Consider the following 26612-nt stretch of genomic DNA (forward strand, 5'->3'; position numbering starts at 1 on the left):
ATTATTTCCGTTTTTTGTATATGTGAGTAATTAATTATAATATTATAAGCTATGTGCTTGAGGATATCTCGCTTGCATATGAACGTAAATCATTATTTTGTATTGTTGTGCGTCTACAGAGATTTGAAGATTGCTTTGTATGAATGGCTTTTGTTTATTTATTTTTTTACATTCAATTACGAACTGTGTAAAATACTAATTAATGAAAGTAACGCGGTTATCGAATTTATTGCAATACAATGGGAAGATGCAGGTATTCAAAGTGATTTAAAGATTGTTTGAATCAACAGTTACGATGTGCGAAAGAAAATGTTTATTTTTTTTAATTAGGTACACAAATTAATGTTGGTGGATATTAATTATTGTGTTGACTAGCGGCGTTCAATACACCCTACTTAAACATACCGCATTACTTTGAATTATTGAATTTTTGACGCCCAGAATGCACTTCATCAAGAGCACCCTTGGTGAACATATGCCCGAAATCATTTCCAAGTGTTAATGTTTAATTGATATTTCGAATAAAAATATTTTTTTGATAGAATGTTAATTTTTTGTGTTATTTTTTTACAAATTCAAGTTTTATCGGGCTTAAAAACACCTTTATTATATTATCGTCACCTCAATACTACAACTAGATAACTCTGATTCGGTCATTGTTGGGAAAATGAAATTTAAACTTTACTTGATTGACATAAATCTAGGCTATAATTATTATGTTAAATAAAATTGTGCTTGTCTAATCGGGAACAATTAAATGAAATAATATTAAGTATAGAAATTTTGTTGTACCTACTTATTTAATGCATTTATGGTTTTAAAGTTATCTAATATAGGTATTCAAACACAAAATTATTTCAGTTCCCATTCACTTCTAGTTTTATCATATTGTGTAGAGAAGGAAATGTAGAATCGTGAGTTATATAGTTGTGGTATTGAGGTGACGATATAGAGGTATATTTACAATTTAGACGAGTGACCACAAAAACTATATAATGCCATGTGTAATTATATTAACGAAACGTCAAAGATGAAATAGTATATAGGTATGTATTTAAAAAGAAAACAAAATATTAATTCAAGATGTTCATAAAATGGCGATTTAGAATGAAATGAACCGGTAAATCAAGTTAATGGAAAAATATGCCAAAAAGTAATTTTATAGCAAAACAAATTAACAATGAACGACAATTTTCTAAACAAAAATAATTAACTAAATAATAAACTACATAGAGAAGCATTAAAAATATCTGCGTCTCTAGGGAGCGCATTGACCAATTGTACAGCCCTCGCTATTGGTGCCTGATGAGATTGATATGAAGAAACAGTTTTCATCCAAAAGAGATCATACTGCGACCACTTGCATGCTGCGGCCATGTTTCAACGCGCCAACCTACGAAATATTTGTGTGTTGCTGCCAATTCATCAGCTCTAAAAACGTGATTCGTGGACTTGATCTTACGTCTGGTCAAAAAATGCATGTTGTGTTTCCATTACTGCCTTGCTGAGAAGAATTTATCTTTCTCCATAATATGACAACGCAAATTTACTAAACGGATATGTTGTGTGGCTCTATGCTGTAACTCGGGACATTGAAGGCACTCGAAAAATGAAATCGGTCCAACATAATGACTCACCTCAGGATGATGGCATATAATTGATATTAATTCGTTTAATTTCTTTTTCCCCCAGGTCCTTCTCAGAGCCGGCGCCCTAGTGTCTCTGGAGTCCCGTCGCGACGCTCTCCTCTGCGCGCGCGTCGTCTCCCTGCAGGCGCTATGCCGAGGCGCGCTCGCCAGGAAGAGGTTCGCGAGGCTGCGCGTGCAGCACGTCGCCGCGCGGTGCGTGCAGCGGAACGTGCGCGCGTTCCTGGCCGTGCGCGACTGGCCGTGGTGGAGGCTGCTCGTCAGGGTCGCTCCGCTTCTGGCTGTGCATCGCACCGAAGATCAGCTGAGGGCCAAAACGGTAAGGGATAATACAGCTTCATACTTCAGTCTTATTTTCTGCAATGATAAATATTATTTACTCCTAGAGGCAGCAAAGGCGTAGGTAGAAGGATATTCTCTAAACTTCGTAAGTGGATCAATGTCTAATCATCGGGCGATATGATACTAATGTCGAAGACTCCATACTAGGCGATTATTCAAAGTCTACCTTCTTAAGAAATACAAATTTATACCAACTAAAAATACCAACAGATAGATGTATTCTTTGTATTCTTTATTCGTATGTATTCTTTAAAAAGCAGAGTTTCCGTCTCTATTGGGATGCACATGCACATAGACTTATTATGTATCCAAGTTATCAAAACATTCAAACAAAGGTTTGGTACATATAATTCATTTGTTTACGAACTTTGATAGTGTTTGTCCTTGACACCTGGCAACTGTCTACTTCATTATTTGAAACGGGTAAAATGTGATTAAGATAAATTCTACCTAACTTTTAAACTAAAGCTAGTTTGCGCATTGGCTATGTATGTTATTTTAACACCATTCGCCACTGTCTGTTACGGCTTAAGATAGCACCTGATACAGGGCAGTCGAGGTGGTCAGCATCCACCAAAGGACGACAAACGTATCTGTTTTTCCATGTATCCTGCATGAGATAATTAAGACTGACACACTAAGTAAGCCAGTTCCTGACCGGCCATGGTGACTTCACAGCCAAGCTACACGGTTTTCGTTTGATAGAAGATGGGCCGGAATGCATATGTGGGCATGATCATCAAGTCGCTGACCACGTCCTCTGGAACTGTCCGCTGATGGGATCCGACGGGAGCTGTTTGCCAGGGCCCGTCCACTCACGGGCCCAATTGATCACGCCGACTTGATATCACCCTTTGGGGCTTTTGAAAAGTTTGCTGCATCGTATGGAGGACGGAATAATTCCGATCCCTCTTAAGATTCATCACTTTCAACTCCTGACTCCTCTATTTCGGCAGAATTTCAGTACACGGGTACAGAGGATATGTCTTCATGTCATTAAAGATAAATGACGGTAAAGCAAGTCAAGATTTTTTTTTTTTTTTCTAAACTCTATCTTTAAGCACCGAGGTGCATGGTTCTACATCAATCCTGTGCAGTTTCGTTTCGGGACAAAGAAGTGTGGCACTATAATCTTTTCATTCTGACACATTTATAGCGTCATATACATGGCGGTTGGATATGGGGTAACTCAAATTATTGGCCGAAGATAAGAAGGTGCATGGCAATTTGCTTACCAACCTTCGATAGAAGAAGAGATTCTTAAATTGGTAGATTAGCGTCCGCGGCATATTCAGAATCATTTCGCAGCCTATGGAAGTTTTAAAATTGCACCGAACTTTCTTTGAGAGACAAGCGTAGGTCCAGCGTTTGAAAGACGATGTCGGATTTAGTGCGCTATTAATTACGTTGAGTAAATATTGACGCGCTTAATGGTGGATTATAACGTATATTACATTACCAATATAAACATAAATAAACAAGGCGAGCTAAAATTGAAAGTAATTTGCATACAAAGTTATGCATTTTCCGCATTTCGATGTAGGATTTCACTGATATGTTAAGAGAAGCACAATTACATTTTACTGGATTCCTCCACATGTTAGAATTCAGGGAAATTAATAGAAGCAGATATAAAACAGCAACTATTGAGAGAAGCATAGATAAAGTCTTCATTTATCTTATCAACTGCAAAACAGCAAAAGGAGTTAACCCTCAGTTTTTCAAAATAGGTTTTATTGGATAACACTACTAAACACACACTGTGTCCAAAAAATTATTATCTACATATAACTTGTATTTTTTTTAAAGAATGAAGAGAATGGGAAAAAATACCTAAGTACAGCGCAAATTGAAACTTTTGTCCAATATGTATCATTTTAATTTAATTTAAATTTCATTCCTGGCTTTATTAATGAGAAACATAGTAATGCTTGTTATAATTATTTATACGGCAACAAATTTCACATCATATTATAAAAGTTAATAAACCATTTTTTTATTCAATGAATAAGATACAATATTTGAGAATGTAACATTCTGTATATTGAATATACATAATTTGAAAACATTCCATAAAAAATCATTTTGTAGAAAAAAATACGACACCCGACGGGACTTGAAAGCTTTCGATAAGCATTTCATGTAACAACTACTAGTTAAAATCGTCATAATTAACTAAGATGCCCGTAGCTTAACTGTAAAAGCATACTGGCGCGAACCCAGTATATACACGTTCAAGTCCCGTCGGGCGTCGTATATTTTCTACTAAATGATTTTTTCTAGTGTGCATATGCATGAGATGTTTTCAAATTATGTATATTCAATAAAAAACTTAGTTTGTGCGAAGCTTGTTTCGGTCACAAAGTACGCTGTATACATACATATCAATATTGTATGTTTGTTTGTTTGTTTGTTTATAATATAAAATATTGTTAACGCTATGAAAAAGGGAGGGGGTGTATAAAAGAGCTGTAAAATTCTTATACAGAGTAATTAAATTGTTGCAAGTTATCTACTAATAATGTGTATAGATGACAAGACTTTATTTATAAATTGTTAAAAGTACTTACGTACCTATATCATTTTCAGTCCCTTGTTTAATACCTTAAAGTTCACACGCACTAGTATAATGATACTTTTTAATTAGGGAACCATTTTTTAATGTATGACCTTTTTCGTATGTTCAAGAATCGATCCCCTGTTCTACCACCAGAGTGACCTATTATAAATTGGTTATTTTGCAATTATACTAATTTTTATGGTATTCTTTTATTTTGTAGGAGGAACTGGAAACATTGAGAATCAAAGCAGAAAAATTGGAGCAGGAGAGATCATCACTGAAACATGAGAACGACAAACTGGAGAATAAGGTAAACACTTTATTTTTATATTTTAATATTCTGATATCAAAAGGTTTTGTAAGGAATTTATGCCGCAGGAGAAAAAAGAAATTTTATATTATTGAATTTTAGGATTTTTTGGCATGTTGAGTACACACGAGAATCGACATATTGTGTTTTAGTTATTGTGTTGTCAATTATTATTAATTGGATACTTATCGCTGTCAAAAACTTGGCCAAAGTATAATCTAACCTCTACTTAGTGGAATTAAAATATTAAACATTGGCAGGAATAATTAATAATATTTAAACGAGGTCTGTCAACATAATAATATGCCAGTGCTGTCCCATTTCTTTTGTTGAATGGGGTCACACGCATTCGTATTATTATGTGCACTTGGAAACACTTTGATTTATCTCAACGAGAGTAGGGTTGCCAAAGTTAATTGTCGTATTCAAAGTTAACTAAATCTTTTACGTAATATGTTTCGTTTGTATATTGTGTTATCATTATCCGCAAAGATCACAAGATATACCAATGGATAAAGGTCGCCAAGTTGATGGCATGGTGGACTCACACGTTCCCTTCGATACTGCAATATTGTAACCGGTGACATTCTTACAACTATCCCAACTAAATACTATAATTATTGAGCAGTGGCGAAGGCTCTAAAGTAGGCGATTATTTGAAGCCTACCTTTTAATAAAAATAGATAGAAAGTATTTAAATTTAAATAAATAAAAAAGTATGCGGGAACCAATTGAATATATTGTCAGAATAATTATGTAATATTTAAAAAAATAAATGAGAGCCACCTATCGTCATAATTTAGAATAAACAAAAAATAAGTGACAAATCAGCGCCTCTAGCGAGTATTGAAATATCGATTCACTCGAGATGATTTCGGCGTGCTTTTTGAATCTATAAGCCGAAAAGGCAAAGCCTATCTCCGCATATATTTAGTGTCGATGACTGCCGCTTTATTCAAAGAATAATTAATAATGCTATTATTTAAAAAAAATTCTATCGGTTCAATCAAGTCATATAAAAATAGAATATTTTTAAAAATAAATAATAATTTTATTTCGTGTTATCAGTTAATTCAGTCATAGACTAACATAAATATACTTTTATTTGTTTAGTTGTTTGTCATTTTGAGCTGTTGATACCGCTATATTTACCGATTATATATTTAAGGCATATGTTACGTGTAGGTATAGGAAAATACATAATTTATATTCATCGCTCAATTCTATATCGTCAGTGTGCTCTTGAAATTTTATCGATTTAGTGTGACGTTGACATTAGTGTGTACCTATTCATTAGTATATCTGACAAGTGTGCTCTTTTTCTTTGATATTCACAGCCTACTTCTTTCCAAAAGTCACACTTCGCCACTGTAATTGAGACATTATGAGGTCCTTCTCTATACATACGTATAGTATTAACAGGTAATGCTGTCTTCTACCAGCTTAGATTTAGAAGGTATTTAGTCATCAATGTTCCAGATGGCTGTCTGATTCATCCGCCTCTGTGTGAAGACGATTGATTGTTTTGGATTGACGTGTCCTACTTCAAACACTAAACACTTAAATAAATATATATAATTATGAATATTTTTTCGTAGAATAGTTTTGAAGGCTCAATTGAGAATAATACCTAATCTATAAAATGTTGAAAACAATCATGTAAGTAGGTATACAGAATTTTGAATCGCATATGCCCCATTTAATTTAAAATTAAGAAAAAAAGTTTTAGGGAAGTAACAAATAAATATATTTTTTTTAAATAATGACGACATCGCCATGCGTATTTTCTTCCATTTTTAATAATAGTTTTACCAATAATATTTACCAATCGATGCGCAAATCGAAACAACGAAATTATAACAGATTCCATTCCACCTATAAAAAATAGCAGGCAGATATTCTCCAAGAATAAGCGTTACGTTTAATTTAAATTGCATAGATCGGTCCTTAGGTTTTATGCGACACACATAATATTATCGCACTGCCTTCATCAGGTGGCAGGGGAAGTCGCGCCGCGAACCTCTGATTTTAATCGATTTACAATGCTTGCGACCATTGTAGCGAGAGAATGCCTCATCTGATTGGAGCAATTCTGGCGTCAATTTGTATTTAAAGAACCAAACTAAGTAATGCAGTAATACTAATCCTTATAAAAAACTGCGCGGCACGTCAGACAGTCAAAAAATATTATCTGGGAAATTTTGGCACGCGTACGTAAAAAGGTTCGCCAACCATGATCTAGTAGAACATCTGAGATGTTCTCAAAATATGTATGTTCAATAAAGAATGTTATATTCTCAAATCTTATTCGTTGAATAAAAAGTCGATTTACGTAACTTCGTCACTGGTGCACTTGTATTACTCACATTATAATTTCCACGGAAAATGTGGTGTACAACCCTATCTCGTATTACATGTATTGGCTGTGTGCGCGCAAGTAAATGCACCGACACATGCAATCGGACATCGATATTCAAGGAAGCCGCAAAATGATGATTCCGAATTTATCTTGCAATGGTTTTTGGCAACATGCGCGCTAATAAGTAATAACATAACTAATAATAATTTCCATTTTACGATGTTTACACATTTCCATCGCAGATATAGTCCAATCAGTGGTTTTCAAACTTTTTAGTCCCGCGGCGCCCGTCTTATTTGAACATTTTTATGGCGCCCGATTAGTAGGATGGGTGAGCCCTGCTCCATGCAGTTTCTTATATTTTGCAGACTTATAATGGCATCCTATTTTTGCTATTTTAAACGAATACACGCAATATATTAGACAAGGACAAGCGATACGTTGACTAATCACGTAGTAGAGGGGGTGGTACCTAGAGTTGGGTTTCGGAAATAACCCGACGGGAATTCTCGAGAATTTTTCGAGATTTTATATCCCGAATTTCGAGAATTGAAATTTTTAACATTTCGGGAAATCCCGGATCTCGAGAATCTTTTCTCGGGAATCGGGATTTCTTTATTATCAAAATATTAATTGAAAAACGATTTTTCTATATGAAAAAAGTAGACAGAAAACATAAAACGTTCACAAACTGATCGAGGCATTTAACACAATTAAGCCAACTTCGACTCAAAATGAGCGCAATTTTTCAACGTCATGGAATTTTGTGTCTCAAAAAAATACCCGATTGACAGATGGAGCGATTGACAGTCTGTTTTTTTAAATTATATTTTAATAAGTAATGTTTTGAGTTATTTTTGTTTTCCTACTTCTATTTGTTTGTCTTCTTACATAAATAAAAAAAAATCATATTTTTTTGGAATGTGTCTGTTTTTACACTGATTTTAGGATTTTTTACAGGTTTTTTTTAATTCCCCGATATCTCGAGAATTGTCGAGAATTCTTTTCTGGAAATCCCGAATCTCGAGATTCAGATTTTCTCGCGAAATACTCAACTCTAGAGATAACCGTATAACAATCTGGGCGCCAGTTGGTTCGTACATTGGAAACGCTAATTCCGAATGATTGTTTTGTACCGTGGTTTCTTGGACATCTTTTTAAAAAATATCTCTGTTTCTAATGAAAAATATACTTAATATATTTCTTTAATGATTTCGATATAAGAAAATAAACTGTCAATTTCGTCAAAAACGGAGCTTCACAAAATAAATACTAGAGCGACATAATGTCATTCGTTCATAGATGCCCTCGGTATCCCTGAGTAGGATCCTCGAAACATCTTCCAGTGTAGAGAGTCATCGATGCAATTATCACCAGTCGGTCAAAAGCCCGGCTTATGGAGCATCCGCCATTGTCATGTTGCGTCACAGAGTTCGATGCTGCTGCTAATACTGGAACCGAAATAGACGTCGGTCTCCCGGCGTTGACTGACTCTTAACAATTAGTCCGGGCTCACATTATTAGCGGCGGTTCGGCAGTTAATTGCGGTTGGACCCATCGACAGAGAATCAAGCTGCAGATTAGGCACCGGGAAGCTGGAGTGATTTCATAAAGACTCCTCAGCAAACCCTTGGCATCTTTAACTTGCGAATTGGGGGTGTTCCCATTTCTTAGTTGAAAGAGCGCTCGAAATAAAATATTTTACGAACCGCAGCGGAGCACATTTATGCAATCAAATTTATATGTGATCTATATCTACTATAATTTGAACAATATATTTGGATGCTTGTATGTACCGTCAGTGACATACCTAGATAGAATGCCGCCCCTAGGCAGCGCCAAAATGCAGCCTCATTCTTTATACATTAATTTTTATCAGCTTTTCATGACTCTAATATCAAAGAAATGTGTTGTATGGATACATAATCAACAAAATATAGACTGTAATTATTCGCAAATCTCCTCGTGTCGTTTCTGGTCACCAAGGACGCTGAAGGGCAACGGAAGTAAACTAGACATCGCGAACCCAACATGTTAAACCTTTTATTTTAATTAATACTTTTATTTTGTTAACTGTCAATTCAATGGTGGAACTGCATTGTAATGTTGTTTAATTTAATAAAACGCAGCAACAAGTTAATTAATACATTATGTTTCCAACCAGTAAGCTGAATTTTTGTGTTTTTTATTTACTGAGTTTAGGTGGCTATTCCTCGATTTGCCGCCCTTAGAGTAACTGCCGCCCCCAAGCGACGCTCAATCTGCGTACCCCCACGGTATGTCACTGTGTACCGTTCTGCGGGTTTTCTTTATACAAATCCACACGCGCAGTCGGATTTCGACAAAATTTGGAGAGTAGACGGAGGCCGATGACTACTTTTAAACGTTATAGCTATATTTCTCCTTCGATCTATGCATTCCGTCTTCCGCTAAAAGCCAGTGGTCGGCAAACCGCGGCTCGCGAGCCACGTGCGGCTCTTTGGCCCCTTGACTGCGGCTCTGCCACAAATGCCCCCTGCCCTATTTGACATGGCTACAAAGAAGAAGAAAAGAAAAACGGAAGACGAAAACCGTGAATTTAAAGTTGAATGGACCGAGAATTTCGCGTTTATTCAAAACTTAAATGGCCTACCGACCTGTATTATTAATTTCCTGCAAAAATTGGCGCATTTAAATATAGAGAGACACTTTGCAATTAAACACGCGTCATTTCGCACTAAATATCCTGTCGGTGATGCAACGAAGAAAGCAGTTGAGGAACTTTAGAAGAGTCAAGAAGAATCAAGTTCTGTATTTAATTACTGAATACAATCTTCCAATAATGTTAATATAGCAAGTTTTGTAGTTAGTAAAGAGATTTCTAGAGAGGAAATCAAGAGTAAGTCGTCTTATTGATGAGAACCTGGAATCGTGCTTAAAATTAAAAACGACAACATACAAACCTGACTTACACAAACTTTCCAAGGAGATGCAAGACAATGTGTGTGTACACAACAGTGTACATATAGTTTAATTAAGACTTTAAACTGAAACTAAAGTTTATTGTTAATAAATAGTGTACCTACATAATATATAATTTAAGTTTAAGAAATTTGGCTCTCAAAAAAATCTCAATCGTTGTAATGTTGATATTTGGCTCTATTTGTCTAATGAGTTTGCCGACCACTGCGCTAAGCTAAAGGGTTTGACAGCCCAGTTTAAGACTCCTTCTAGTGATAGTCTAAACTCTCTGTTGTGCACTGTGCACAAATAAACATAAAATACACTGTGCACACACGTATTACGTCGTGATTTGTCATTTGTGTCAGGAAAACAAAAATAAAAAAATATGGCCTAAATATTTTCGCAAATGAATCATTCTATGTTACTTTTAGTTTCGGTAAATAAAGAGAAAAACGTTTGGACCGCTTCAAATTTTACACGAATTTTATAAAATATCTTGTTTTTGTCGATTGAGGAAGCTGGCGAATCGATTGTAGGCTATATTCGCTAATTTAAAAATATCGAACTAAAATTATATAATTATTTTCGCGCCTAAGTGGATAATTTAAGCCTCTACAGCAGTGGTTCCCAAAGTTGGCAAAACCAGGAAACTACAATACCTCGGCCACATTATGAGAGGACAAAAATACATCATTCCCCAACTTGTCATTCAAGGAAAGATCAATGGAAAGCGTAGCAGAGGACGGCGCCGCATTTCGTGGGTTAAGAATCTCCGTGATTGCCACGAGTGCAGCTCCACTGAACTGTTCCGGGTCATCATCAGCCGGCGTCAATCCACTGCTGGATGAAGGCCTCCCCAAGCTTTCTCCAACTCTCTCGGTCCTGTGTCGTTCGCTGCCACGTATTTCCGCCGAACTTTACCAGTTCGTCAATCCAGCGGCTTTTAGGGCGACCCTGTGGCCGTTTCGTACCCCTTGGGTACCACTGGATGACGGCATTTGTCCAGCGGCCGTCCTTTCGGCGAGCAATGTGCCCCGCCCATCTCCATTTCAGCTGTGGCAACGTCTATTACATCGCGTACTCTTGTCTGCTTCCTAACCCATTCGTTTCTCTTACGGTCCTTTCGCGTGATGCCCAACATGCACCTCTCCATGCCTCGCTGTGTGACTCTTAGCCTTTGGACATCTCTCGTGTTGAGGGTCCACGTCTCGCAGCCATACGTGAGCACGGGTAGCACACATTGGTTGAACACCCTACGCTTAAGACATTCTTCGTACAAGTGTTTTCGTCCATATTACCGTTTACGTGTCTTGGACGGGCTTTCTGCCACTGTTCCACTGTGCATCATACACATTCGCCCATTGTTGATATTAAGTATCTAAATTTAGCTGTTATGCTTACTCTCTTAAACGCCGTCACAACATGACAGATAATCCATACTATAAGTTCAACACATACGTAAAAAAAAATGAAAGAATTCCCATACGTTATCACTCTTGGCACAGACTTGCAAAAAATGAACACATGATTTAATTTTCCTTCATCTCTCTTAATAAGATTTCTCGGATACTTCGACATGATAGACAAAAACATATATTTGACATGCGTAAGAAATGAGTGAAAGATATTGTCGTTGTTCTTACGCATGCATGTATCGCCGAATTTAATGACGCACATCTTATGTTTTAATTCTCATTGTAGATATTAAAAAATGTATTGTTACATTCTAGAACAGGGTTTCCTCAACTATGTTCCGCTGAACCTGAATAGGTGTTCCGCGACCATTTGGAAAGGTTTTATACACTGCAACCTTAGACTATAGATACATCTAGACGCCACCCATTGCATTGCTAAATGAAGCTGCGTGCCGTGCGTTTGGTTTGTGGGCGAACGAACGCATTCGTATACAATTGTTTGAGACAATAGACCATTTCGCTTGTGCTCGCACTAGACGCTCAGAATTAAAATATAATTTTCTATTTTTTTTATGTTATACAGTATTTTTAAGCGGTCAAAATGCAACCATTAGGTAAAAAATATACATAATATAAGTTATTTTAAAGAAACACGGTCACTTGATATTAAAATATATAATAACATACAGATAAATTATCACGAACATATATCAACTTACCTATGAAACGTAATACCATCTTCTTGCTTATCAGTACGGCTACCACATTTTAATACAACACACAGGACCATCTTTTGTACTTAATTAACTAAAAATATTTACCACCGACTGTATGCTTAACACAAAAAATATCAATTTTAGCAACACGCGCTCGCAGGTTATCGACGCTTAGTTAAGCAAAAAACTAAGATTTGGTGGCGACACCATAGCAAACTATCTCACGCATCTGTAAACCTTTCATCTTACTCTAGCGCGTGTCGCAGAGATTATAAGGTTGCCGAATACTTTATCACTCGCACTTATGCATCATTATTGTTCAGGCCTTGACTGCAACACATTTAAAGATCTTCTACTAAGTAGAAGTAAAATTAGTAAAACTAAAATAATTAAAGAATCTACTTCATATTGAAAGGCGAGTGATGATCAATCTCCACTGATGTTTTTGACGTCAAGTATTTAGATAGGTCATGGCCCCCGCAAGGGGGGGCTGGCAGGCCTCTAGCCTGGGGGTCTGGGCTTAGGGGGGCCTGGCGTGAGAGATCGACCAGCCAAGTGAAATAAACACGCATCACAAACATGCACTAATAGTAAAAAATGTCGCCTGCGGCGCTGCTTCACTTCAAGCATGCTAACATTTAATAATATGTGGTTTTGCCATACTTACAATTTTTGATTATTGTCAATATTTGACATGTCCATAATTGTGCATATGGACATAAAAGTGGGTGTATTAAAATACAAAAAATCGCTAAAAATACCCTTAATTTTACCTCGAACACCGTTTGGAATATGCAACTGTAAACCGTCACATTATCTTTAACCATAACGATAAGTAGGGGGCCCGCTTCGCGATGTGGGAGCCATGATCTAGGTACAGATGGAGGACCATCTTTTCTCAACCGTGCGCATGATAAAGATGGGGTATATTGTTTTTAACTGACCGGCTGACAAGTTTTGTCAGTTTAACGACAGTTGCCAAAATTGGCAGAGCGGTGAGCTGCGCTAATAAATAACCTATAAAATAAAGTGTTCCGTTAAAATGTCCGAGTTTACGAAGTGTTCCATTGCAGAAAAAGTTTAGGAAACCCTGTTCTAGAACATAAAAAATCCACTTATTCAAAATAAAAGCGCTGTAACTGAAAATATAATATTGAAAATACCCGTCTTTAACATACATAATTTTGATAACACTTCTGAGAAAATATATTACATATAAGTATTATAACCAATAGAAAAAATCTTTGTGAATAAAGTAAGACACCCCGCAGGAATCGAACCTGCATCTCTCGTGTATCGCGCCCACGCACATAGATCACTATGCTAAAGGAGTCATACTTAATTGCGACAAATTTTAACTAACGGATTTTAATGCTCTTTCCAATGCGTTTTCCAAATTGAGCTACTATTCAACATATCATTTTTTTCTATTGGTTGTAGGTAATATATTTTCTCAGAAGTGTTTTCAAAATTATTTATGTTCAATAGTTAGAATGTTACATTCTTCAATCTTGTGAATTATTCGTTGAATAAAAAAATAGTTAATTCATAACCTTTTGTTATAGGTTATAGATATATAGCCAAAATGCAATGGCTTATCAAATTATTACTAATATTAAAACGTCATAGCAGCCAATTTAAAAAAAAAAATCCCGATTGGGCTAAGAGCAACTCGTTAAATAATAGAAATAGTGAATTAATATTATTAGCAAGTTCAAGTAAGTTACAACAGAAAATATTGGAGTGATCCGTGACGTCGGTTAGTAATTAAAGTAATAAATACTTTAATTTAGAATACAAAAACCGATCGCCTACCGTAACTCAATTTGGAGAGCGCTTATGAGCAGGTATTAAAAAGGCCAATAGTTAAATGGCAGTCAGCATAGTGGTAATGCACAGGGCGCGATACCCAAGAGACGCAGGTTCGATTCCTGCCGGATGTCTTACTTTTTTCAAAAAAAATTTTTTGGTACAAGTCGTTTATGTGGAATACAACGGCAAACACATTTTGAAAATAGCGGATATACTGGATTATTTGTAAGGTTAACCTAACCAAACCTAACCTAACCTAAACTAACCCATATTAACAAATAATCCAGTATATAGGGTATTTTCAAAATATGTTTGCCGCTGTATTCCACATAACCGACTAGAACCGGCGGCTCTCGTGGTGTAGTGCGTAAGGCGCTTGCCTTCCACCCGAGACTTCTGGGTTCGATTCCCGGTCAGGACACAACGTTTATGAGTTTTCTCAAAGCCTGGGTGTTTGTGATTGTTTACTACCAATCACTTTGTACGAAAAAGCAAGGACATGGTTATTAATAATTCAAAAAATAACCGATTAGAACCGATTTTTTCTATTGGCTATATTTTCTCATGAGTGTTTTTGAAAATTATGTATGTTCAAAAACTTAGATGCTATAGTATATCGGAGCGACGTCATTTTTTTGAAATTCAAGTTAAATGAATTTAATGATTGACCGTGGAGGCAAATATTCTTGTAGCATTCATTTGTTTTATTTATATTTATTTCGTTTTGAGTGAGTGACGATCCGAAGGCTGATCGCGTTATGCGGCGCTCGGAAAATTCGCGAAACTCTGCCAATAGTTTTTCCGGCGCCTGGTAGAGTGTTTAAAAAAAGAAAATAATACTTAGCAATAATTGTTGCCCAGTTGGATTCTGGGTGTTGTTTTTGAGCAATTATCGACGAAATTATCGTTGAAAGTTTATCTTGAATCTACGTAAATATTTTTCAAGATTTAAAAAAAAAATTTCCTCTGCAATCATGTGTGGATGTTCTCCGTCTCCTAACGTAGTTTCTTAACAAATGATATTATGAAAATGTACACATGAGTCGTCAAGAGTCATAGAGCGGAATGCAGAAACATTTGTCATAACTAAAATTTCCTTAGCAGAAAACACTATGCAGAAACATTGTCCTTAGTTAAGATCATTTCTATTGAAAATAATACCATATTTAAAAATTCTCTTTCCTATAGTTTAGGTAAATTATTTTATAATTGTTAAACGATGACAAAAACATGACAACTGCATTTTATAAATGCAATAACTATAAATACATATTAATATTTAATTATAATACTCTTATGTTTCCGTTATAAGTCATTATACGTGATTCCACAGGCACCGCAAGATATTTTTTTAACATGGTAACACTAGCGTCAATTGTCATTCTTCACCTGGCATTTTGTATTTCTGCGGTTTGGCGTATAAAAGTAAAATAATATTCTGCAAGTACATGCCAAACGAATTAACACTATCAATATCCATATTGAGATACATTGTTAAATGAATTTGAGTGTATGAACTGTATTATAGACATGCGAATTTATTTTGACAGCAGCTGTCAGTGGTAGGTAAATTGTAATATCATCGCAAATAGCGGAAATTGAATCATTCTTTCATCCGAATCAATTTAAATTACAGTGCGAGGAATTAGCGACGTTTATTGTATCCACGATGGAAGCGCGGCCTATACCGTCGTGGGGTCTCAGGTTCGAATCCTGAGTCTGGCAAGTACACATATTGTTTTTCAATTTGTGTATGAGTCAGAGTATGGACCTAATAGGTTGACCAAGTGGCTGACATCCATTTCCCGTAAAAACAAAATCTGATAATCTTATTAGAATCGGACATGGTCGAAGCTCTTTCATTTATTTATAGGTATATTTATTTATTTCGTCTAGTGTGATTTTCTGGAGAATTTAATCTCTACTGTGGGATTCACTCCACACGATTCATCTGGAGCAGGCGCGGATTAAAAGGAAATTATAATCCCATAGCGATTGAAGCCCGGAGACTTGGATATGATAGTCTGCTACATTATGTACCGTGGCTAATAATTCTTCTTAAATGCAATGGAGTGTCCCCGCCGTCCGATAATATATTTTTTTGTCACTCGTCCAAGGAAATTCGCGGCCAGTCGCACAAGATAGCATGCGTCGCTTCACAAATCTTCAAGAAAAGTCTTATGGCTATACTTCAGTTGATGCATGGTCTAAAAAGATTGTGGCTAGGCGATGCGCGGATTTATAATACTCTTATGTTTCCGTTATAAGTCATTATACGTGATTCCACAGGCATCACAAGATTTTTTTTTAACATGGTAACACTAGCATCAAGTGTCATTCTTCATCTGGTATTTTGTATTTCTGCGGGCTGGCGTATAAAAATAAAATAATATTCTGCAAGTACATGCCAAACGAATTAACACTATCAATATCCATATTGAGATACATTGTTAAATGAATTTGGGTGTATGGACTGTGTTATAGACATGCGAATTTATTTTGACAGCAGCTGTCAGTGGTAAATGGTAATACAGAAGGGGGCGTGTTCATAACAAAAGTAGTCTATGGTTAAGGATTCCTTAACTCTATACTCAGGATTGTCTATAGTTAAGTCATGCTTTTCGGCGACTTATCCTTAGGAACGATATCTTAGATTGTGCATTCCGCTCTTAGTTCAATAAAAACAAATACGTATGACTAACAAAGTTTAATGTGCACTATTTGTGTGTAATTCCCGATATTTTTAACGTTCTTCCCACACGGTTTTTATTTGCCAATAAAATCCTTGTCCAATCAAATATTATAAATCATTCTTTAAAATATATTTTCCGCTTGTTTGTGGGTTAATTTACACTCATTCTATCACAGTATCCAGTATTGCGATTTCCTCTCAAATCGACGCCGATCCCCGTGTGATACGGTCGTCTTCCGGCGTCCCGACGGCCGTCGCGCGTCTCCAGCGGTCAGTGCAGTGCCAAGTATTCCGCCCGGCGCGTCTCTCTCTCGCTCGCAACCGGGTGCCAGGTCCCCCGACCGTCGCGCGACCAGTATGCCCCCGTCAGCTGGTCTGTCTAATTATTATTGAGAACGTAATGATTTAACTCCGCGACAAGTGTTGCCTGTCGTTGGGTTAATTTGTGCTAATAATAATAGTATTATGTAGTCTTTTGGAGTGATCGATCTGTGTACCAAACGTCTTACATATTTAACAGTTTAATATTATTTATTTTTTTATATTGTCATTCTTTCACATACTATCGGCCAATTTGAATCAATTACATTTTATCTACGAACGTTTTAATCTCCTTGCTACAGTTATCGATTTATGCGTAACAAGAGTAATATGGTATAATCAAAAGTAGAACAGTCCAGTTCAGTACCTACTTAATTAATTAACTTTACGAGATATTTTCTACGTTTATAAATTAATATTTTTCATTATAGTTTTAAATACTATATTTCTACATTTAAATCGAACGTACCTACAATTTAATCTGTGGTTTCGTTTTAATGAAACCAACACAGTAAATAGTCAAAATAATACATTTTGTTAATATTATGAAGTATATTTCGAGTAGCAGTAGCGAAGGGTGGAGGTAGGCTGTTAAGACTCGCCATAAATAGTTACATTAATCTGTGTTAGTCATACGTATTTGTATTTATTCAACTAAGACTACAATTTATAAATGGTATTGGTTTTTTTTAAATCAATTAAACCCCGCCTAAACCAAATCATAATAGTTTTGGTATATTTTGGGCGATACGACAAAATTGTGCACACTTTTTCATTCATACATATTTGTTCTCGTTGGATTAAAAATACATATTACACATATTGTTGATTCATTTTTTTAATTCATTGAGCTCTGCCTAAATCAAACCATAATAGATAAAAAATATTATTCTCACTATAGGTAGTTAAAAAGTACAAAATTCTTGCCTCAATGTTAACTTTCATTATTTCTCTTGCACTTTTATTAAGAAAATACTTGATAAAATACCTTGATCTCGTGTAGATTATTCAAAGCACAATAACTCGGCCACTTGTTGGGCAATGTGGTATCGAGCAGACTGCCTCAATTAATTCGGAATTAAATATTTCATCACCCGGCAGAGCTATTATCGAACATCGGTATAAATTTTATTCAATCGATCGAATTTACAGTAGAAACTGATTAAGTACGCTTTTCGGGTAACTTCGGCCCACTTTTTATAATTATCAATTTAATATACATCCTAAACTAATTAAATAGTTTGCCATGCCCACACGGGAAGCTTTGCATAAATTCTCAACACATTGTTTATCAGTCTAACTTTGGCTCACTCGTTTATCATTATTCAATTACCTATACACAGTGTACTTATATATCGCACTTCGATAGTATAAATAACAATTTAATTAACCGAATTAATAGTAGGTACCGAAAATTTTGCCCCCATCTAACAATAAACTTAGTAATAAAGTGTAAATCATAAAAATCGTAGGTAATTTCTCGACTAGTTTTGTTTTCTGTAACAAAAAAATGTAGTAAAAACGCAACTGAATTATAGTGACATGGCGTAGGTATTCGTGGTAGAAATGAATTACATATAATGATTTAGAAAGTTTTTGTTGATTTTACGATGTTTTAGTCTTTCGGGTATAAGCCCATCCTCAGAACGATATAGATATAAGAAATTGATTGCAAGTTTTAAAACTTTAATGCATACAAACACCTGTTAACTCATTCGCTGCTGAGTAGATAATGATTTTTTAATTAGCACCTTTAAAATGCACGTTAATTACAATGATCGGCCGCCTGGTCACTACGCGCCGGGTGCGTCTTCCGCGTAGTAGGTAAGTATTAAGCACACTTGCGTCGCAGACGATTTTATTATTGTGCTTGGGACATAATATGTATTTACAAGAAAATATGATGAAATCTTATGAAGTCTTTGTCATCTGTTTTGATATTTAACGATTGTGTAAGAAACATTTGTTGCACATCAAACAATAGAATTGTTCATTCGAATCACCCTTATGCATGTTTCAACCAGTAGTTATATTTATAAAATATATATAATAGATTCTCTTGAATATATATTTTTATATCTGTAAAAATGATCCCCATTGGTCACTGCGGGGTTGTATAATGTAGTTCTGTTACTGAGCAGAAACGAATTAAGTATCCATCTATATCAACCCTCTTTGAATAACGTAAAAAAATGTAGGCCAAAGTTAGACTGATATACAAAGCTATCCAGAAAACCATGGACTTAATAAGTTTATGTTGTTAACTAAATTGGGCGGATTGATCTTTGATGTTGCAGCATTCTAGGAGTGCGTACTTAGGCTAATGATAGATTATACTCATAATACGTTCGTAGTATTGTTTAATTTTAGTAAGTATGTATTATTTCAAGTATAACGATCAAACCATCGGACTGATAAAATCGAAAACACGCATTAAATCGACTCTTTACGACCAATGTAGATACAAAATGTATGCTATGTGTTATATAAATAATAGAATTTAATGCTATCTTGTGCCAATGATCGCGTTATTTGCTAAAATTGTTAAATGACACTGAGTATCTAATGTACCAACGTCATTTTAGTTAATTATTCATTTCACAGTTTGCAGTACACGTAGCGATCGAATCTCTCGAATATACTCTTAAAAATCGAAATCATTTATATAAACAAATCACCAATATTTTACTGTCATCCATATTAAAAATATATATATATTATATTTTACAGTGATAAGTGTTTAAAAATGTGCAGTGTCGCAAAGTAGAAGTTCTGTGATTATTAAACACTGGTTGATGACAATTGAGTGTCCCTGGTGATAGATTGTTAAAAATGCCGCTAGCGCCTTCAATGCTGGCAGGCCTGTCTGGAGCAGGCCGCCCTACAAGCCCTCAGAGTCCACCGATGCCATCCTACTCTCCAGTCCAAAGCCACAGCCCCAGCAGAATGAACGGTTATAATGGTTCTCCCAACATATACGACACGAATCGTTCCAGAAGTCCTGCTTCTACGTCTTACTCCATGATGAACGGAAGACCTCCGTTGTCATCGAGACCAATACTTCCATTAAAAAAGTCTAATACTTCTCCGTTAAGTTTGCTAACTGGAAGATCTGACTACAGAACGCCTATTCCATTGAAGAATAGAGGAAGTATGTTCTGTACTACGCCTCTGAAAGAGATTCACACTGTGCCAAGATTATCAGCGATCGATAACAAAGTTTTGGTGTCCAGATCACCAAGTCCTAGGATGAATGGAATGAATTCTTACATAGAGTCTGGGAGAATCTCAGATCTTCCCGGAAGAAAGCACTCATTTGGGACTAATCTCTTGTCGAGGTCTCCAAGTCCTCTGTCTTGCTACAACAGCTTAAGGAGTTCGAGTAGTGATTATACTTCTTGTAACAGTGCTGCTGCATATTATAGGCCTCAAAGGTCTTTAAGTGTATGCTCTTCAAATGTCGGGCGTTCTCAAACGCCGAGGAGAACGTTTCCTCAGCTTCCCTATCCATTGGAGGAGACTTTAGATGTTGAAGAACTGAACTCCAAGGAACAAGCCCCCATTGTGTTCGATGCCAATATGACATTCGTACTTGGCTGTGAGAAGCAGAAGGTAAGACAGCACGTTAGGCCTATTCCTGCGCACATGGAAGATACTACAGCTTCCGGGTATCTTAGCGCCAAAATTGAAGACTTTTTGAAGAGGACTGATCATGTGATGGATGAATGGAGAAGTCTCGGGCATAAGGATGACCCGGAGATGAGTTTGGGTCTCAGAGGGGCTGATGGCAGAAGGCTGGGGAGGTCCAAGAGTGCTGCGAATATTATGATTAAGGGATTCCAGTATTATAGCCGAGCTGGGAGTATGTGCCGATCTTCCAGCTATATGCGGGACATGTCTGAGGATAGGACGACAATCTCCGAAGTTGACGAGGTTAATATTCTTTTCGCTATTTATTTGTCATGATTATCATATTTTGTTACCAACCTTGATTCCTAGATGGCGTCAGGATCTCTCCAAATTTTAGTTTTAATACATTTGCACAAATATTTTATATAGTTATTTATTTAACATTTTTAATAATTAAATAATTTCTTTTGACCATGTCCGATCCTAATAGGATCGTATGGTGGGCCTCCACAGAGTGGATCAGATTTTATTTTTACGAGAAATGGATGTCAGCCACTTGGTCAACCAATTAGGTCTATGGACCCAGACTCTGACTCATACACAAATTGAAAAACAATATGTGTACTTGCCAGACCAGAATTCGAACCTGGGACTCACGTCGCTATAGGCCGACGCTTAAACCGCGCACAGACGATTTAAGAAGGAAGCATTCGTTGTGTTGGTAGAAATTTAGAAAAAAATATTGGTACCGTTAATTTTTATTATATTTATTTAATATAACCATTCTAATGGATTTAAGTTTTGTACTATTCCGTTTGAGAGGTTTTTTGCGAGCCGGGTTTCGCCTTTCGGCATCTTCAGGCAGACGGCAATTGAACACTAACAGTGTTTAAATAATCTGCATTGGTCGTTGTCCACATACTATTTGCCTTCAATGTGTCAAAGTTTGCTGACCACTCGTCTATAGTCTAGACCAGTGGTTCTTAACCTTGTTGGAGGTACTGACCCCCACCAGTTTCATATACGCATTCACCGAACCCTTCTTAATTGGAAAAATATAATATGATTTTTTTCAAATTCAAAACATAGGTATATATTTTACTGGTGCACAAAATGAACCGTGCATCAACATCACTGTGTTCAAAGAACAAAACCATTAAAACATGATTTTTTTGTTGACCCCCGCCGAACCCCTGAGACTGACTCACCGAACCCCTGGGGTTCAATCGAACCCAGGTTAAGAACCACTGGTCTAGACTGTCTCACAAGGAGCCTCCAAAGGTAGCATACAATGCGAAAACATCTTACATACATGAGATAGAACATAGAAAGTGGGTAAACATTACAATTGGCATTGTATGTATTAAAAACACGGAATTTCTTCAGCCCGGTGTGTTCCGACCTAAATCGCAAGTGTCATCCGAAAACAATGACAAATTCTAATCAGTGTTTTGCCAACAGCTTTTAATGTAACAATAACTTTCACTTAAAGTCAGAAAAGTAAAATTAGTTGGCGTGGTGGTGTGACACGTTTTAAAAAAGGTAGATCGCCCACACGTTTTCGATTCACAATTAGATGGGAAAGACGCGGGCGTTGCTAAACCAATTACAATAATATAAAATAGTACATTCTATTATGAGTGCAAAATGATGCAAATCCTAAATTTGAAGCGACCATGTCAGCAATTTTTCAGCAAGTCCGGTAGTTTAACATGTCTTATTATTCAAATGGCGTAGGATGTTATGATATCCAGTCAGATTCTTTGGCTAGTGATTCGAAGTGGCGAAATAACTCGTGGAAGATTCTGGTCTTTGGATTTCCAGTCGGGTCGAAAAATAATGTTCGCATTTTACTGAGTGTGCATATTTTGTTTCAAGGACTGAATTCCTTTTGAGGGTTTTGTTTGAGTTATCTACTTTGTGGTAATTATTGTAGTTAATGGCTCCACCGAATCACACTCGCTTCCACGACACCCGGTCTTAATCGGGCTTATTATGGGGCACTACGTTTGAATGTAAAGCATCAGTACTTTTTATGACTTGAGTGTCTTCGGAGCAGTTACACAAGATATAGATATGTGCGCCTGCCTGCCTGGGTCACTGCTCCTGAGCAGCCTGGCATACATATGCTAATGATTCACACCAAATGTAGGGTTCCATGATACGTCCGATCGCTCCCTAAAAACCAGTCAACAATAACAGCGAAATTCGTAAATTAGGTGTAAGACGCAGGTGGCTTCGGTAACTTAGATTGGCCGGAATCTGATGAATCTTCGAGTCCTATCCGGTGTCATATTTTATTCAACATTTTTTCTAATCTATATGTTTTTAGGTGTTCCAAATTATGTACATAACATGTTAAACAATGAATTCATTGCCTGCAACCAATAACATTAATATGGACGAAGCATCTGGAAAAAAATGACACTCGTTTTTCTGTCGGGTCTGCCGAATGGCATAATCTGTTCTAACGCCATTACAATAAAGGTGATATTGCTATAAATTCCCGATGCTTTTTGTCGGGTCTGTCGAATGGTTCGGTTCGAACGGGTTCGCTCAAATTCATATTGACACTAGAAACACTGTTCTAACGTCATTACAATAAAGGTGATATTTCTATAGATTCCCGATGCGTGATATCGCATAATGGAAATTGCGTGACGTCTACCTATACATGTGCGAATATCGCCATGCGCAAATTTACTTGCTAGCTACTGTACTAAGTGCCTTGTCCATTAATAATGACATTGCCTGCAACGCACAACACTTCGAAAGTATTCACCCAATGTTTTTTATTTGTTCTTACAATTTACAATTATTTTTACCACAGATTAAGATAAAGTTTGCATATCGATGTCCTAATGTCAATAACCCGTAAGTGACTTTTTACAAATTGTGCAGGAAGCTAAAAAAACTAAATATTTAATATCCCGTATCTGACTGTTAATAGTTCACACATGTTGTAACTACATAACATGCCAATAACCCGTAACGTAAAAATTGGTAAAGCAAAACATAACGCCTAATATAATGTTAACATCCAATAAAATGTGACATATATATAAAGATAAACATCCAAATTTGTTTTATTACTTACTGTTTTACCTTTTGAATAATTCGAAAGTGACATTTTGAAGTTGAATTCAACACACGTCATGCAACACGCTTGACAGCTTTGAATCACGATACGGGCTATTACAGCTTTATTTCTGCAATGTTCAGATATGGCAGACTACTAAAATGGCTGTATCATTTTTGTTAAAATAACTACAGATATGAGAAATTCGCAGTCGATCGGCAGTATTTTCGTTGTTTTTAGTACATCAAAAAGTCATATATGTCAGATACGGGGTATTGACATTAGAACATCGATATATTGGATTGTTCTTTTGTTTGACCTTTACTGCTGTCAAAATTGTTGCCTATTTTAGTATTTAAAAATGTATTAATTATTATTGTTTTGTTAAAGTAAGATAAATGAGCCGGCTTCTTCAGCAAACTGCTGTACTATATAAAAAAAACAAACAGACATTTTTGTCATAGCAACCGTTTTGTTTTTCGTTTACACATTTTTAATGACAATATTTATGTTCTTTTAATAAAACGCGATCAAATGGAAAGCGCGAGATTAAAATTCCTGGCATCGCGAAATGATGCTCGGCGCGTGTGACACCGCTTGGCAAGCGTTCGGCTACACAAGTGATTGGCGGCGAAGGGGTTAAACATTTTATCGTGTGATCAGAGTGTACCGTACTCTTATTTTATTACAATGCATATGTACTTGTTACTATTTTTGCTGTCCGTATGATTAGCTTCATTATTTTTGTTATATAGACACTAGAATCATTTTTATTTTTATAATTTCCCTGTGCTCCTCTCCCCGGCACTTTGCATTAGAAAGTAACTTTAAACTCAGTCAAAGCTCACTTGAGCGTAGAAACCTTAGTCTTGGGTATCTTCTCCTAGGAAATTCCCGCCCTAAAACTGAACTAGATGCTTCACATCGCCAATGTCGGGCCACGTGATACGCTCGATTAAGACCAGGTGTTTTGCGTGGCGGGTTTTGGTTTGGAGGGATTAACTTCAATGTTATGACCATGGCCCCCAAATCCTGAAACGGTGCCCCCAGGCTAGGATCTACAGCGGGCCTCCCTACCTATCGCTAAGATTAAGGATAGTGTGATTTTCTACAGTAGTGTTCCCCAAGTGGTTTCCACGGAACCCAAATATTAAAGGTATTCTGTGTATTTTTAGATTTTTTTTAAATAAATCCAGTTGATTTATTGATTTATTATGAAGCACTGATCGCGACCTGCTTTTGTGGTACCCAAGTAACAAGCCTGGACAGAAATTCATTTTGTAAGCCAAAGATCCTGGCCTACAGGCCCGCTTCAAGATGTGGGGGCCATGATAAAGACAGTAACTAATAATCCGTTGACGTAGTTTTAAAACATTGCAGTTATTTGCGAGACGGATATCACTGTAGCTTAATGACACTCTCGGCAAACGAAATACGTATACCTACCCATTCGAATCCCACTCGGACCAAAATTATATCTGAGATGTTTCCAACTTTATTAAGTACCTATATTTTATTTGTGGCAATTTGATACTGATCGTCGTGTATTTGTGAGTCATTTATGCAGAAGAAATGTTTTTTTTTCTGATTCGATTTGTTTTTCGCTTGAAGTAAATATTTTTATGCTCCTTTATTTATACATTTTATCAGAAAAATAAGTAGGTATATAATTTATTCAAGTTCTTTAATTTCTCATGCGTGAAATATTTTTGTCTAAATTGATAATTAATTATCAATAACATTATAAGACCAGTGGCGAAGGGTGAACGTAGGCTGTTAAGATTCAACATTAATAGTGCACACTAAACTTGACAAGTCATATTTATTTGTTTCCATCGAACTAGGAATACAATTTGTAGACGGTGCTGGTTAGTTTTTAAAATTCAATTAAACTCTTCCTTAACCAAACTATAATAGTTTAGGCATGCTGTGGACGATCCGACAAAATAGTGCACACTTTTTCAGTCATGCACACTTCGCTGGTTTGGAGGTAAAACTCATTATGTGCACTTTTGGCCAAAATGAGTTTTTTCATTATATCCACTAATTTTTACGATATCTATTGCTGGAAAAGGTCACTGTGACGATAGCTATCTTATTAACGGGAAAAAACTGGGGAAGAAATCATTATCAGTACCTATTTCAGATTTATGTTCAGGAAAAAGTCATTCCCGCACATAATGATTTTTTCCTGAACTGTAAACATGTATATAAGTAAGTTAGTGAGTGAATTATCTGTGGTTTGCATTGTTTATAACTATCATATTGTGCCAACTGTATATTACTGGATGATTTTTTGTATAAGATGAGAATAAATGATACTTATACTAAATAATCAGAATGATGGTGTTAATAAGTTTAATGTAAAATACTGCCTGAACGTTAAAAATGTGATGCATTTCAAATGGACCAATTAATACAGCTTTAGCTGGATTAAGCCAAAACTGGATCATTCAGAAACAATGACCGAAGAGGGGAAAAAAGTCCAGCCAATAAAGCTAGTGAGGCAAACATGAAACTGGTTATCGATCACATTAAGAGTTTCCCTTCGTAGACTTAACAGCCGCGTACGATACAATTAACCATAGAATTCTGCTGAGTAAACTTTACGTTTACAACCTCCTGAATGATTTCAAAATAACAGGAGTGATTGAAAAGCTCCTGGCCAACCGAAGATTCTTTGTAACACTGCACGGAAAACGCAGCCATTGGAGACAACAACGGAACGGCCTTTCACAAGGTACCGTCTTCGCACTCACACTGTTCAACGTTTATACTAATGATCAG

At 36.2% G+C, this 26612-nt stretch overlaps 1 protein-coding gene across 3 annotated transcripts in view; it reads left to right on the plus strand.

Annotated features, from left to right (window-relative positions):
* Mhcl (Myosin heavy chain-like) overlaps positions 1–26612 on the plus strand; it is a 477652-nt gene that overhangs the window by 416729 nt on the left and 34311 nt on the right. For all 3 annotated transcript variants that reach the window (XM_085950232.1, XM_085950231.1, XM_085950233.1), the window contains 2 exons: positions 1693–1965; positions 4769–4858. In XM_085950232.1, coding sequence (XP_085806358.1) covers positions 1693–1965; positions 4769–4858 — 363 coding nt within the window. The remainder of the gene's footprint in view (positions 1–1692; positions 1966–4768; positions 4859–26612) is intronic.

The sequence above is a fragment of the Rhyacophila brunnea genome, unplaced genomic scaffold, assembly GCF_057557595.1.
Source record: "Rhyacophila brunnea isolate RB1 unplaced genomic scaffold, BYU_Rbru_1.0 scaffold_23, whole genome shotgun sequence".
NCBI classification, from domain to species: domain Eukaryota; kingdom Metazoa; phylum Arthropoda; class Insecta; order Trichoptera; family Rhyacophilidae; genus Rhyacophila; species Rhyacophila brunnea.